This window comes from Mustela putorius, unplaced genomic scaffold (genome assembly GCF_011764305.1).
Source record: "Mustela putorius furo isolate JIRA1106 unplaced genomic scaffold, ASM1176430v1.1 tig00003862_pilon_pilon_pilon, whole genome shotgun sequence".
Lineage (NCBI taxonomy): Eukaryota > Metazoa > Chordata > Mammalia > Carnivora > Mustelidae > Mustela > Mustela putorius.
In genome coordinates, this window is record NW_025422014.1 from 2658437 (window position 1) to 2673393 (window position 14957).

Sequence of the window (14957 nt, forward strand, 5' to 3'; positions counted from 1 at the left end):
TACACTTTTGTGTATATGTATGTGTGAGTGTATATATGTACATATATTCTTATCTTAAACATAAGATTGTTTTTTTAATTTCTTTTCAGCATAACAGTATTCATTGTTTTTTACTTTTTTTAACACATATGTAGAGACTCCTGTAACAACCCTGAAATCAGGTACATAAATATTCTGTCATCACAGAGATTGCTCTCCTACCACCCTTTTATAGTTATACCCTTCCTTTCCACCGACTTCACTACTATCCCTAACTCCTGGCAATAAAATTTGTTTTATTGTTTATACATCAAGACTGATATAAATGCTATCATACTATATGTGATCTTTTGAGCTCTTTTTTTTTTTATTCAGCATTATACACTTTAGTTCCATCCAAATTGTCCTGTGTATCAATAGTTCATTCCGGGGCACCTGGGTGGCTCAGTGGGTTAAGCCACTGCCTTCGGCTCAGGTCATGATCTCAGGGTCCTGGGATCGAGTCCCGCATCGGACTCTCTGCTCAGCAGGGAGCCTGCTTCCCTCTCTCTCTCTGCCTGCCTCTCTGCCTACTTGTGATCTATCTCTGTAAAATAAATAAATAAAAATCTTTAAAAAAAAAAATATATATATATAGTTCATTCCTTTTTTTTTTTTTTTTAAGTAGTATTCCATGGTGTGGATATACAGTTTTGTTTAAGACAAACTGTACATCTATTGCAGGACATTTTGGTTGTTTCCAGGTTTGACTATTACAAATAAAGCTGCTGCTGGGGGGAAGCGTCCAGGTGGCTTGGTCAGTTAAGCATCCAGCTCTTGATTTCAGCTCAGGTCATGATCTCAGGGTCCTAGGATCAAGCCCCACAGTGGGCTCCTGCCTCAGCAGAAAGTCTGCTTATCCTCCTCTCCTCATGTCCCTCCCCTGCCTGCTTGCTTGCTTGGTCTCTCAAATAAATAAATATTAAAAAAAAAAAAGCTGCTGTGAATGTTGTGTACAGGTTTAGTGTAGACCTACAATTTCACTTCTCTAGTATAAATGCCCCGGAGTATAATACCTAGGTTGCCTGGTAAGCGACTGGTGTTTTAACTTCCGAGCTGTTTTCCAGAATGGCTGAACTTTTTTTTTTTTTTGCAGTGCCGCCTATAAAGTGTGAAAGGTCAACTTTTTCTGCATCCTCGCCAGCATTTGGTGTTAGCACTATTTTTTATTTTGGATGTTCTGATGGGTGTGTAGTGGTAACTCATTCTGTCTTAAATTTGTTATTTCCCTGATGTCTGGTTATGTTGAACAGTCTTCCCATATGTTTATCTGCTATCTGTAAATCCTCTTTAGTGAAACGTTTCAGTCTTTTTGCCCATTTTGTTAAGTTTTGGAAATTCTTTATGTGATTTAGATATGAAGCATTTGTCACGTATGTGGTTTGCCAGTATTTTCTGCCAGTCTACAGCATGTCTTTTCATCCCCTTCACAAGGTTGTTCACAGAGCAAAATGTTTTAGTTTCAATGAAGTCTAGTTTGTTAATTTTAGATATCATGTTTTTGGTGTCAAATCTGTGAATTCTTCCACAAGCCCTAGCTCATACAGATTTTCTCCTTTGCTTTAGTTTTATAGTTTTACATTTTACATTTTGTATTTTATGTTTAAGTCTGAAATGCATTTTGAGGTAATTTTTGTATAAAATGTGAGGTTTGGGTCAAGTTCACTTTTTTCTTTTTCTTGTTTTTTACTTACAGATATCCATTTGCTCTAGCATCATTTGTTTAAAAAAAAAAAAGCCATCCTTCCTCCACCAAATTGCTCTTGCACTTCTGTGAAAAATCAGTTTATTTCTTGGTTCACTATTCTGTTATATTGGTCTGTATGTCTGTCCTTCTGTCGTTGCCACATATTCTTGAATATTTTAGCTGTTAGAGTAAGCTTTAATGACAGGTTGAATGATATCTCCTACTTTATAATGCTTTTTCCAAATTGTTTTAGCTAGCCTATTATCTGTGCCTTCATATATAGATTTTAGAATCTTCATATATCTACAAATATCTTGCAAGGCTTGTAATAGGAATTGCATTAAATGTCCACCATTTGGGAAGAACTAATACTTTTACTATATTGAGCCTCCTGTGAACATATTTTTTTCTATTTATATGGATTTTTTCTTTCATCAGTGTTGATAGTTTTCAGTAATAAGTCCTATATTTATTTTGTTATGTTTACACCTAGATATTTTATTTTTCTGAATGACTATATATGATATCATATTTTTAATTTTTTTAAAAGATTTTATTCATTTATTTGACAGAGACCACCAGTAGGCAGAGAGGAAGGCAGAGAGAGGAAGGGAAGCAGGCTTCCCGCTGAGCAGAGAGTCTGATGCGGGACTTGATTCCAGGACCCTGGGATCATGACCTGAGCTGAGGCAGAGGCTTTAACCCACTGAGCCACCCAGGCGCCCCTCATATTTTTAACTTTTAATTTTAACTGTATATGATGTCATATTTTTAATTTTTCTGAATGATTGTTTATGATATCATATTTTTAATATTTAATTTTGCATGTTCATTGCTAGTGTGAAGAGATGGAACTGACTTTTGTGTTGATCTTGTTACCTGTGATCTTGCTGAACTCATTTGTTCTAGGAGCTTATTTCATAGATTCTCTCAGATTTTACTAGACCGTTATGTCATCTGCAAGTAAGGATAGTTTTACTCTTTCTACCTTTCTGATCTTTATGCTGGCATTTATTTCCCTTTCTTGCCATATTGCACTGGCCACATTTAATATATTACATAGCAATGAGAGTGAACATTCTTGCATTATTGCTATTAAGAGCATTCTGTGTTAACTATGCTGTTAGCTATATAATTTTTTAGATATTCTTTATCAATTGTAGGAAGTTCCCTTCTGTTCCTTGTTTGATGAGAGTTTTTATTTGAATGGGTATTTAATTTTGTTAGATGCTTTTTCTGTCTTATTTAATATTAATAAGTTTTCTTTCTTAGCCTGTTACATGCTATATTATGTAGATTGATTTTCAAATATTGAACCAGCCTTGCATCCCTGGAATAAACCCCATTTGGTCATGGTGTATAATTCTTTTTGTATATTAAGAATAAAATTGAGAATGCTCTGTTGAGGGATATTTATGAGATAATTGGTTTGTATCCATTTTTTTGTATTGTCTTTTTCTGATTTTGATGTCAGGATAGAGTTGACCTCATAAAATGAATTGAATTTTCTAAAAGAAATGTAGAATTTGTGTTGATTAATCTTAAATTTTTGGTAGAATTTGCCAGTGAAACTTTGTAGCTTTGAAATTTTTGAAGAGCTTTTAAATCACTAATTCAGTTTCCTTAATAGTTATAGGATCATTCAAATTATTTCATATTGAATGAGTTCTGGTAGTTTGTGCCTTTTGAGGAATTGGTTCATTTCAACTGAATTTCAAATTTATGTATAGAATTGTTCATAACATTCCCTTATTGCTGTTCTCATATCTGCAGGGTCTGTGGTAATAGCCTTTCTTTCATTCATGCCATTGGTAATTTGTGTATTTGCATTTTTGACAAAATTTTGCTGGAGCTTTATCATTTTATTTATTTTCTCTACTTTTTTTATGTTTTCAGTTTCATCTTGCTTTCACTTTATTTTGCTCATTTTTTCTTGACTTCCTTGAGGTAGATCTTTGGATTACTAATTTAAGACTTTTCCTTTTTTCTAACATAAGTATTTAGTACTATAAATTTCCCTCTCACCACTGCTTTAGCTGGGTCATATAAATTTTGACATGTTATATTTTCATTTCCATTCAGTTTAGTGTTATTTTTTTCCTTGGAGACGTCCTTTTTGACTCATAGCTAGAAAGTATCTTTAATTTCCAAATATTTGGAGATTTGCATTATTTTGCTGTTATTCTAGTCTGATTCAGTTCTGTGCAGAGAATGTTTTCTTGGGATTTCAGGTCCTTTAAATTTGTTGTTTTGTTATATGGCTGAAGATAGGGTCTATCTTGGTATATTGTATATTAGCCCTTGAAAGAATGTATATTTTGCTGTTGTTGGGTGTTGTGTTCTATAAATTGGGACCATACCTTCTTTGATGGGGTTATGTTCTTCTTTATCCTTGCTAATTTTTGTCTAGTTGGGTTATTGATTTTTGAGAGAGGAAGGTTGAAGCCTCCAACTATAATTGTGTATTTGTTTCTCCTTTCAGTTTTGTGTCTTGTATTTTCAGTTTGTTGTTTGGTGTATACACATTCAGGGTTGCTATGTCCCTGTCTATCCTTTGTTAAGTTTTTTGCTCTGAAACCTACTTTCTCTCTTACTAATAAAGCCACTCCTACTTTATTTTGATTGTCATTTATATGGTATATCCTTTTTCATCCTTTTACTTTCAACCTACCTATTTCATTATATTTGAAGTGAGCTTCTTGTAGACAGCATATGGTTGGGTCATTTTTTTTTTTACCCATTCTGTGGGTCTCTTTTAAATGGTGTATATAGACCATTTAATTTTTTTAATTGAAGTATAATTGATGTATAACATTACATTAGTTTCAGGTGTATAACTATTTTCATTTAATGTAGGGTTTCAATCTGCCATTTTATTTTTTGTTCAATTTGCTCTCTTTCTTTTTTTCTGAAATCTTTTTTTTTAAGATTTTATTTATTATTTATTGGACAGACAGAGATCACAAGTAGGCAGAGAGGCAAGCAGAGAGAGAGGAGGAAGCAGGCTCCCTGCTGAGCAGAGAGCCCGATGCGGGGCTCTATCCCAGGACCCTGGGATCATGACCCAAGCTGAAGGCAGAGGCTTGACCCACTGAGCCACCCAGGCGCCCCTTTTTTTCTGAAATCTTATTCTGCCCTTTCTGTGGATTACTTTTACCTTTTATGAAATTATATTTTTATTCATCTGTAGCATTTTGTCTTTCTACAACTTTCATAGTTGTTGCTGTAAGTATTATATGGATATAATTTAATATAGTCAACTGATGTTATCAGTTTACCATTTTGATTGAAGTATAGCAACCTTATGCTCTTATATCTCTTTCCCTTCCCCATTTATAATGTAATTGTTTTAAGTGAGTATTTTTCTCTACATAAGTGGATTACCAGATGGTATAATAATTTTTTCTTGAACTATTAAACATAATTTAGAAAAAAATTGAAGAAATATCTTCCTTATTCACTCATTTCTTTTGTACTTTATATTGTTTCCTCCAAATGTTTCAGTATTTCTTCTTTTATCATTTCTATTCTTTTTTAGAGAAATTGCTTTAGTCATATTTTTAGGGCAGGTCTGCTAGCAACAGATTTTCTGAGTACCTTCATATGAGAATTTCTTGATTTTCCCTTCATTTTTGAAGAGTATTTTAGGTGGATATAGAATTATGGGTTGGCAGTTTTTTCAGTACTTGAAAAATGTCATACCACTTGCTTCAGGATTTCATAATTTCTTATGAAAAATGTGCCTTTATTATTGAGTTTGGCTTATTATTGAGTTTATTGAATTTCACATATAAGTGATACCATGCAGTATTTATCTTTCTCACTTAGCATTATGTGCTCAAGGTATATTCATGTTGCCACATATAGCAGAATGTCCTTTTATCTCATGGCTGAATACCATCTCATTGTATATATATACCCCACATCTTTTTTTATCCTTTCATCTGTTCATGGGCCCTTAGGTTGTTTTCATATCTTGACTATTGTGGATAATGCTGCAGTAAACATGGGAGGGCATATATATCTTTGACATATTATTTTCATTTCTTTTATTTAAATTCACAGAAGTGAAATTGCTGGATCATATTGTAGATCTATTTTTAATATTTTGAGGGACCTCCATATTGTTTTTTCATAGTGGCTAAACCAACAAATGAATGTAGACTATAGTATTTTATTATACTCATTAAGAATCCTAAGAGACTAGAAATTATTCCAACAAGTAAAAAGAAATAATAATTATTTAACATGATGGAGGTGCTAATTGTTGCTACAGTGGCAATCATATTATGGTATATAAATTTATCAAACTAACATGTTATAGGCCTTAATTTTATACAATATTTCATGTTAAATATATCTTAATTTTTATTTTTTTTTCAAAGAAATTAATTTTTATTTGAAAGGAGACTACTTTTCCTCACATGTATCTTCTAAGGACTCTATACTATACAATAATTGCCTGCTTAACCATTGTCCCTCTACAAAAATTTCTAACAGCAAAGTATACAATTGCTCTAAGTAATAAATAATAGTTGTCCTTCACTGATTAAGAGAATACTTAAATTTCAATAAATTCAACAAAAATCACACTTTAAGTCTTCACAGATGTAATTTTTTTTTTAATTTTTTATTTTTTATAAACATATATTTTTATCCCCAGGGGTACAGGTCTGTGAATCACCAGGTTTACACACTTCACAGCACTCACCAGATCACATACCCTCCCCAATGTCCATAATCCCACCCCCTTCTCCCAAACCCCCTCCCCCCGGCAACCCTCAGTTTGTTTTGTGAGATTAAGAGTCACTTATGGTTTGTCTCCCTCCCAATCCCATCTTGTTTCATTTATTCTTCTTCTACCCACTTAAGCCTCCATGTTGCATCACCACTTCCTCATATCAGGGAGATCATATGATAGTTGTCTTTCTCTGCTTGACTTATTTCGCTAAGCATGATACGCTCTGTAATTTAAATACAACATGTTTTATAGGAGTCCACAAGCTTTAAAAAATGACATAATTTTTAGGGTTCAAAAATTTCATTTTTCAAAAGAAATGAACAAGTGTTTTCCTTTATAGCTTCAAACTTTCTACACTGAACTATATGACTGCTCCATGCCACACCAGACAAACTTGACATGACTGAACTACTTGATGTGTTACTACCTTCCCCAAAAGAAAGTTAAAAAAGGAGTTCTTCATAAATGGAGGACTCTAGTACTAATGTCTAAGACAATACCTAACACAAAAGAAGCTTTAAAAAGATCATTTCTTTCCTCATTTGATTAGCCAGGAGTTAATTTTCCTGAAAAAGCAAGGGAAAGCAAAAAAGAAAAGAAAAGGAAAAAAAGAAAGAAAAAGAAAAAAAGGAAAAAAATCGTTCACAAAGTGTAATACTGGGAGTTCCTTTTTTTACTTAAGATGTTTAACTACTCAAAATAAAATTACATCTTTAAAGAATATACTAAAGGGGGTGGAAACAGCAATCAATACAACTGACAAAAGTGCAGATGGTGAATAAACTGAAGATTTTTTAAGGGTTCTTTTTAAGAAGTAAGAAGGATTAGAAGCTTGGGGAAATCCAGAATTAAACAAAAAACAAACCCAAAACCCAAAACCAAACCAAAACAAACAAAAAACCCAAAAGCAAACCAAACCAAAACACACACACACACACACACACACACACACACACACACACACAGAAAAAGAAAAATATATCCTCATCTGCAACCATTCTGTGTATCAATAGCATCTTGGGCTATAGGAACGAGATCTTTTATTTTTTTAAATTTTTTATTTTTTATAAACATATATTTTTATCCCCAGGGGTACAGGTCTGTAAATCACCAGGTTTATACACTTCACAGCACTCACCATAGTACATACCCTCCCCATTGTCCATAATCCCACCCCCACAACCCCCCTTCCCCCAGCAACCTTCAGTTTGTTTTGTGAGATTAAGAGTCACTTATGGTTTGTCTCCCTCCCAATCCCATCTTGTTTCATTTATTCTTCTCCTACCCCCTTAACCCCCCATGTTTCATCTCCACTTCCTCATATCAGGGAGATCATATAATAGTTGTCTTTCTCAGATTGACTTATTTTGCTAAGCATGATACCCTCTAGTAGGAACAAGATCTTGATCATGATCTGTACCGACTATAGTAAGGAGAAGGTGATCTTCTGTACCGGTAATCAGAGTCTTCATATCTGTCATATCCACGATCATATCCTCTGTCATAGTAAGAATCTCGATACCTGCCACCTCCTCTACCTCCACAACCACCTCCACCACTGCCACCACCACTATGAGTTGGTCTGCCCATGTAGATGCCAGGTGTAGGTGTGTGCGCTCTCTTGGTAATAGAATAATCCACTCGAATTCTTCTACCATCCACCTCCATTACATTTGCCCTTTCCATAGCCTCCTTTGAGTCATCTATTCTTTCAAAATAAACAAAAGCAAATCCTTGTGACCGACCAGTTTGCTGATCATAAACCACATTGACACCACTCAGTGGTCCATATCGAGAAAATACTTCACGAAGATCTCTCTCTGTTGTGTATAAAATGAGGCCAAACACCTCCAGGACAAGTGTTGGGATCTGGATTTGCCCTGCTGCCTGTATGTCTTCTCCGGTTACACATTGGAGAATGACTTTGGCTTCTTCAACGCCAGTATTCTGGTGTGTATGACCTACTTCGAGATCGTCTCCTATGAGAGTGAGAATGGGATCTGGATCAAGTGTAACCTCTATGAGAATGCCTCCTTGACCTCGACCTGGATTTTGATCTTGATCAAGAATGGGATTCTGAGTGTTTGGAAATCCTTGAGAGACTACAAAACCCTGACCTGCTCTCCGATTTTACACGAGCAGTAGTTCCCATTGGAGATTTTGACTGAGAGCGAGACTCTCTGCCCTCGAAGTTGTTCTCCTCTACATCATTCATGTCGGCCAGGTGCTCCCCAGAACTAAATAAGAGACAAGTCTCAGCTTGAGGGCCGATGGCCTAATCAACTGCTGACTGGACCGTGGGGAGGAGGAAAGACTCAGCAACAGCCGCCGCTCCACTCCACCCCCACTCGGTCACAGGCTCCGGCAAACTGGCGTTGGCCCCGCCAGAAACCTTCTGGCCTCCTCTATATCTTAATTATTTTTAAAAACCTTCTGTTTTTCAAATCATTTTTCTTTCCTGTCAGTAGTTTCTGTTTCTTGCTTCTTTCAAGATGTTTTTGTCATAGTTTCAGAAGTTTGACTGTGGTGTGTCTTGGCATTAATTTCTTTGGGTTTGTCCTGTTTATGGTTCATTCAACTTCTTGAATCTATAAGTTTATGTTTTTTCTAAATTTTGGTAATTTTCAGCCATTATTTCTTTCAAGTACTATTATAACCCCTTCTTTTTTTTCCTCCTCTTCTTTTAGGACTCCCAAAGACAAGAATGTTAAATCTATTATTATATTTTTATAGGTCCCTCAGCCTATGTTTGGTTTTTCTGGGTTTTTAAAATTTGATTTCTACCTATTTTTTAGATTGGGCCATTTCTATTGGTCTGTTTCAAAGTTCCTGAATCTCTGTTTTTTATATACTACTGCTTCGTCCATCTGTTGAGTTTTTTATTTTATTTTTCAGTTCTGAAATTTCTATTTGGTTCTTCTTTATGTCTTTTATTTCTCCTTTGAGGCTTTCTGCTTTTTTCCATTTGTCTCAGGTATGTAATTAATTGCTTAATGAAGCATTTTCATAAATGTATCTACTTGTTCCAATCTTTGTTAGACAATTCTAACATTATGTCATTTCAGTGTTGGTGTCTGCTAATTGTCTTTTCTCATTTAAGTTGAGATTTTACTAGTTCTTGTTATGACAGAGATCTTTTTTTTTTAATTTATCTGACAGACAGAGACTACAAGTAGGCAGAGAGGCAGTCAGAGAGAGGAGGAAGCAGGCTCCCCGCCGAGCAGAGAGCCCAACGTGGGGCTCGATCCCAGGACCCTGGGATCACGACCCAAGCCGAAGGCAGAGGCTTTAACCCACTGAGCCACCCAGGTGCCCCGACAGAGATCTTTTTTAACTGGACATTTTATTATGTCATGAAACTGGATCTTACTTAAATCTTTTATAGCAGGCCTCTTTTGACACATGTTCTGTTGGAAAATGAGGTGTCCCACCTAATTTACGGTCAGTTAAGAGTGGGAGTTCAAACTACCCACTAGGTTTTTGCCAATCCTATCCTGGCTGGGAGGGTTAGGACTGCCTATTCACAGCCTCTATCTGACTGGCCTCCACTGACACTACAGAGGTATCTCATTACTGTTTGAGTTGTGGTATAATTCCCGACTCTCCACTAGTCCTCCTTAAATACTATCCTAGTAGGGAGGGAGAGGGTTTTTCTTGTAACTGCTGGATGAAGATGGATGTCTGGTTTCCTTACATGGTCTTTACCGACACTCCTGGATTTAGGGGAAGACTGTTAAATCAGTCTTCTCTGACACTACTCTGGCAATGCCTTGTTACAGCTAGGTGAGGGTAGCAGTCTGAACGCCCCACTTAGCCTTTAGTGACAAGGGTGGAAGTGCACCACATTTTTCTGTACTGTTTGACTAGAATTGAGTGGTGTTTTAAAGTTTTCTGTCTTTCCAGGGTGCCCCTTTTTTGGCCCTTCAGCTAGTGAGAGCAGGATTTTCCTGGGAGATTTTTTTGGGCGACATCCAGTGGCATTTCCAGGTTGCTGCGTTCTTTAGCACTCATTTTGTGATTTATGAGACAAAAAGAAAGTCTGTGGAACTCAGTGCCATGTTGTTCCTCAGGACTCAAGGTCCCTAGCCAGTCTGTCTCCTCCTCACTTTTCAGAAACTATTTATGATTGTTTTATATATAATGTCCTGGGTCTTTAGCTTTACTTATTGTGAGGAATAGGGAACAGTATGTCTACTCTCATCTTCCTAGAAGTGGAAGTCCAAAGATTCAACTTTTTAAAGATTATTCTGTCATTTGGCAAACATATATATGTGTTTCTGTTGTGTATGTGCCCAGAATTGAGATTGCTTAGTGATAATGTGTACACATTCAGCTTTAGTTTATGCCAAAACATTTTTCCAAAATGGTTGTACCAATTTGCACTCCCCTAGTAGCATATTGGTAAGATTTAATAGTCTTCTTTTTAATATTTTATTTATTTATTCGAGAGAGAGAGCGAGAGGGAGAAGCAGTCCCCACTGAGCAGGGAGCCCAACGTGGGGTTCAGTTCCAGGACCCTGAGATCATGACCTGAGCCACAGGCAGCCACTTTACTGATTGAGCCACCCAGGTGCCCCAAGACTTAATAGTCTTAGTCTGTACTTCCCTGATGACTAACTCCAAATGGTTTGTAGATTTAAATGTGGAAGCTAAAACAAAAGTTTAGAAGGAAACAGGAAAGAATATTTTCCTAATCTTGCATTAAGAAAACTCGTAAGGGCACCTAGATAGCTCAGTCAGTTAAGTGTCCAACTCTTGATTTTGGCTCAGTAATGATTTCAGGGTCATGAGATTGAGCCCTGCTTTGAGCTCCTTGCTCAGTGGGGTGTCTGCTTGAGAATCTCTTTCTTTCTACCTCTTCCCCTTCTCCCCTTGAATGCTTGCTGTCTGTCTCTTAAAAAAAAAAAAAAGAAAAAAGAAAACGTTCATAAACAGGACACACAAAGTACTAACCATAAAAGGAAATATAGATAAGTTGAACTTCATTAAAATTAACACTTTCTTGTCATCAAAGGAATTTCATATTAAAAATGAAAAGGCAAGGGGTGCCTGGGTGACTCAGTTTATGTCTGACTCTTGATTTCATGATCTCAGGGTCATGGAATTGAACCCTGAGTCAGGCTTCACGCTCCAGCGTAGAGTCTGCTTGTCCCTCTCCCTCTGCTCCTCCTCCCCCGCTCGCTCTCTCTTACTTTCTGTCTCTCACACTGTCTTGCTCTCTCCTCTCAAATAAATAAATAAATAATTTTTAAAAAGAATTAAAATGTAAGCTACAAAGTAGGAGAATCTGATTTCTAATTTTTAAAGATAATATGGAAAAACACAAAGACAATAAATGTTGTTATTTATAATTCAGTAGACCAGATATAACTATGGTTAGAGTTTCTATGCTTATATAGACATACCTTTTTGGGGGGGTTGAGTTTGTTTTCATTTTTTTATTGAAGTATAATTAACATACAGTGTTTGATTAGTTTCAGGTACAGAATATAATTCAGTAATTTTATGCATTAGTCAGTGCTCATCAAAATAAGCATACTCTTGATCCCCTTCATCGGTTTCATCCCTCCCCTACACAGTTCCCCTTGGCAACAATCAGTTCGTTCTCTGTATTTGAGAATCTGGTTTTTTGTCTCTTTTTTGTTTGTTCATTTTTTTCTTAAATTCCACAAATATCATATGATGGGATATCATATGGTATTTGTCTTTCTCTTTCTAACTTACTTCACTTAGCAGGTCCATCCCAGGTCCATCCATGTTGTCTCAAGTGGCACGATCTTGTTTTTTTATGGCTGAGTATTATTCCATTGTGTGTGTGTGGCACACACATACACCCATCTTCTTTATCCATTCATTTATCAGTGGGCACTTGGGTTGCTTCCATATCTTGGCTATTGTAAATAATACTGCTGTAAATAAACATAGGGGTGCATATATCTTTTTGCAGTAGTGCTTTCATTTTCTTTGGGTAAATAACCAGTAGTGGAATTATTAAATCATATGGTAATTCTATTTTTAATTTTTTGAGGAGCCTCCATACTGTTTTCCACAGTGGCTCTATCAGTTTGCATCCCCACCAACAATGCATGAGGGTTCTTTTTTCTCTCCATCCTCATTAACACTTGTTATTTCTTGTGTTTTTGATTTTAGCCATTCTGACAGGTATGAGATGATACCTCATTGTGGTTTTGATTTGCATTTCCTTGTTGGTTAATGATGTTGTGCATCTTTTCATGTGTCTGTTGGTCATCTGTATGTCCTATTTGGAAAAAGGTCTATTCAGATTCTCTGCCCGTTTATTAATAGAATTATTTGGGTTTTTTGATGTTGAGTTGTATAAGCTCTTTATATATTTTGAATATTAACTCCTTATTGGATATGTCATTTGCAGATATCTAGGAGAAGTTATTCTTAATACATAGATCCAAAAAGGACTCTTACTCAGAAAATACAAAGAATTCTTAAAAATAAGTAGGATAAACCAGACATTCCCATAAAAAGATGAGAAAAGAACTTCAAAAGGATTTTACAAAAGACGGTATGCGTATAGCCAATAAACATACAAAAAGGTGCTCATCATTATTAATCATCAGAGAAATGCAAGTTAAAAACGTTTTTGACAAAGGTGCAGAAGTGTTTCAGTGAAGGGAGGATAGTCTCTTCAACAAATGGAATTGAAACAATTGGATATTCATAGACTAAAACGAACCTTGACCTAACCCTAACCCCCATTCAAAAATTGAGTCAAAAAGGGTCATAAATCTGAATGTGAAACATTGTACTTATTAAGAAAGCATAGAAGAAAATCTTCAGAAGCTAATTTAGGTAAAAAGTTTTTAGTCATGACACCAAAGGGATAAAATCCATTAAAGAAAAAAGTCAATAATTGTACAATCAAAATTAAAAACTTTGGTCTATAAATGACCCTGTTAAGAAAAGGAAATACAAACCACAGGCTTGGAGAAAATATTTGCAAATAGCATATCTAATAAAGGACTCATGTTCAGAATATATAAAAATCCTTTAAATGTGACAGGAAGAAAACAAATTACAATTTTCACCTAGAAAATGGACCAAGGACTTAAACTGACATTTCATTTAAGAGGATCTATGCATGGCAAATAAGCACTTGAAAAGATGTTCATCACTAGCCAACAGGGAAATGTAAACTGAAATCACAACCGGATAGAAAGTTCACGTCTGTCAGAATGGCTAAAATAAAAGAAAGTGATACTACCAAATGCTGGTAAGGACACACAGAAACTGGATCTCACCCACAGTGCTGGTGAGAATATAAAATGGCACAGCTGCTCTTCCTGGGAAACATCTGGGTGTTTAAAAAAAAAAAAAAGAAAGAAAGAAACGAACATATTCTTAACCATACAACCCTGCAGTCACAGTTTTGGAAATCTATGCCAGATAAATGAAAACTTATTTTCACATAGAAACCTATACACAGGGGCGCCTGGGTGGCTCAGTGGGTTAAAGCCTCTGCCTTCGGCTCGGGTCATGATCCTGGGGTCCTGGGATCGAGCCCCACATGGGGCTCTCTGCTCAGCAGGGAGCCTGCTTCCCCCTCTCTCTGCCTTCCTCTGTGCCTAATTGTGATCTCTGTGTCTCAAATAAATAAATAAAATCTTAAAAAAAAAAAGAAACCTATACATAGGTGTTTGTAGCACCTTTATTTATAATAGTCAAAAACTGGGAATAATCCAAGTGTCTTAAAACATGTGAATGGATAAACAAATTATATTGTAGCTATATATTGAAATAGTTCTCAGCAACAGAAAGGAATGAACTATTGATACTGATCCAGAGAACTTGGATGAATCTCAAGAGCAATATGGTGAGTGAAAAATTCCACTTTCAAAAGGTTACGTACGATGTAATTCCTTTCATATGGCATTCTTGATATGAAACAATTATAGTTGCTAGAAATTAGGGGTGGTGGGGGAAGGTGTAAATACTGAGGGATAACACAAAAGAGGGCTTTTTCTTGTGGCGATGGAACAGTTTTGTGCCTATGGTTACGTGAGTCTACATACATGATAAATTTCATGAAGCTATATACAAACAAAAAAACACCTGTAAAAACTGGTGAAATTAAATAACCCTGAGTTCACAGTATTGTACAAACATCAATTTCCTGGTTTGACAATGTATTCTAGTTATGTAAGTTAGTGCCATTATGGAGAGCTGGATGAGGGGTACAGTGGAACTCTCTATGCTACTGTTACAAAGTCTTATGAATCTTAAGCTATTTTTTTTAAAGTTTACAATAATGACAGGTAATACCATGAGTTATCAAGGATCTGGAACAATTGGAACTCTCACACACTGCTGGTGGGAAGGTAAATTGGAATAACCACTTTGGGGAACTACTTGTTCAGCTTTAACAATGCTATATACATACCCTATGAGCCAGCAGTTCTACTCTTGGGTATATACCTAATAGAAATGCTTACATGTCTTTACCAAAACACATACCCAGAGGGTTTATAGCAGCATTAT

At 35.8% G+C, this 14957-nt stretch overlaps 1 protein-coding gene and 1 pseudogene across 7 annotated transcripts in view; one reads left to right on the forward strand and one right to left on the reverse strand.

Moving 5' to 3' along the window:
- The window catches only part of ATRX (ATRX chromatin remodeler), a 298793-nt gene that overhangs the window by 248595 nt on the left and 35241 nt on the right, over nucleotides 1–14957 (forward strand). Inside the window, exon 29 of one of the 7 annotated variants that reach the window (XM_013048170.2) lies at nucleotides 1115–1281. The exons of the other annotated variants lie outside the window; for them this stretch is intronic. Within the exon in view, the coding sequence (XP_012903624.1) occupies nucleotides 1115–1133 (19 nt within the window). The 3' untranslated portion in view covers nucleotides 1134–1281. Of the gene's footprint in view, nucleotides 1–1114; nucleotides 1282–14957 lie in introns of those variants that run through there. 7 annotated transcript variants of the gene reach the window in all.
- On the reverse strand, nucleotides 7854–8501 carry LOC101672607 (annotated as a pseudogene).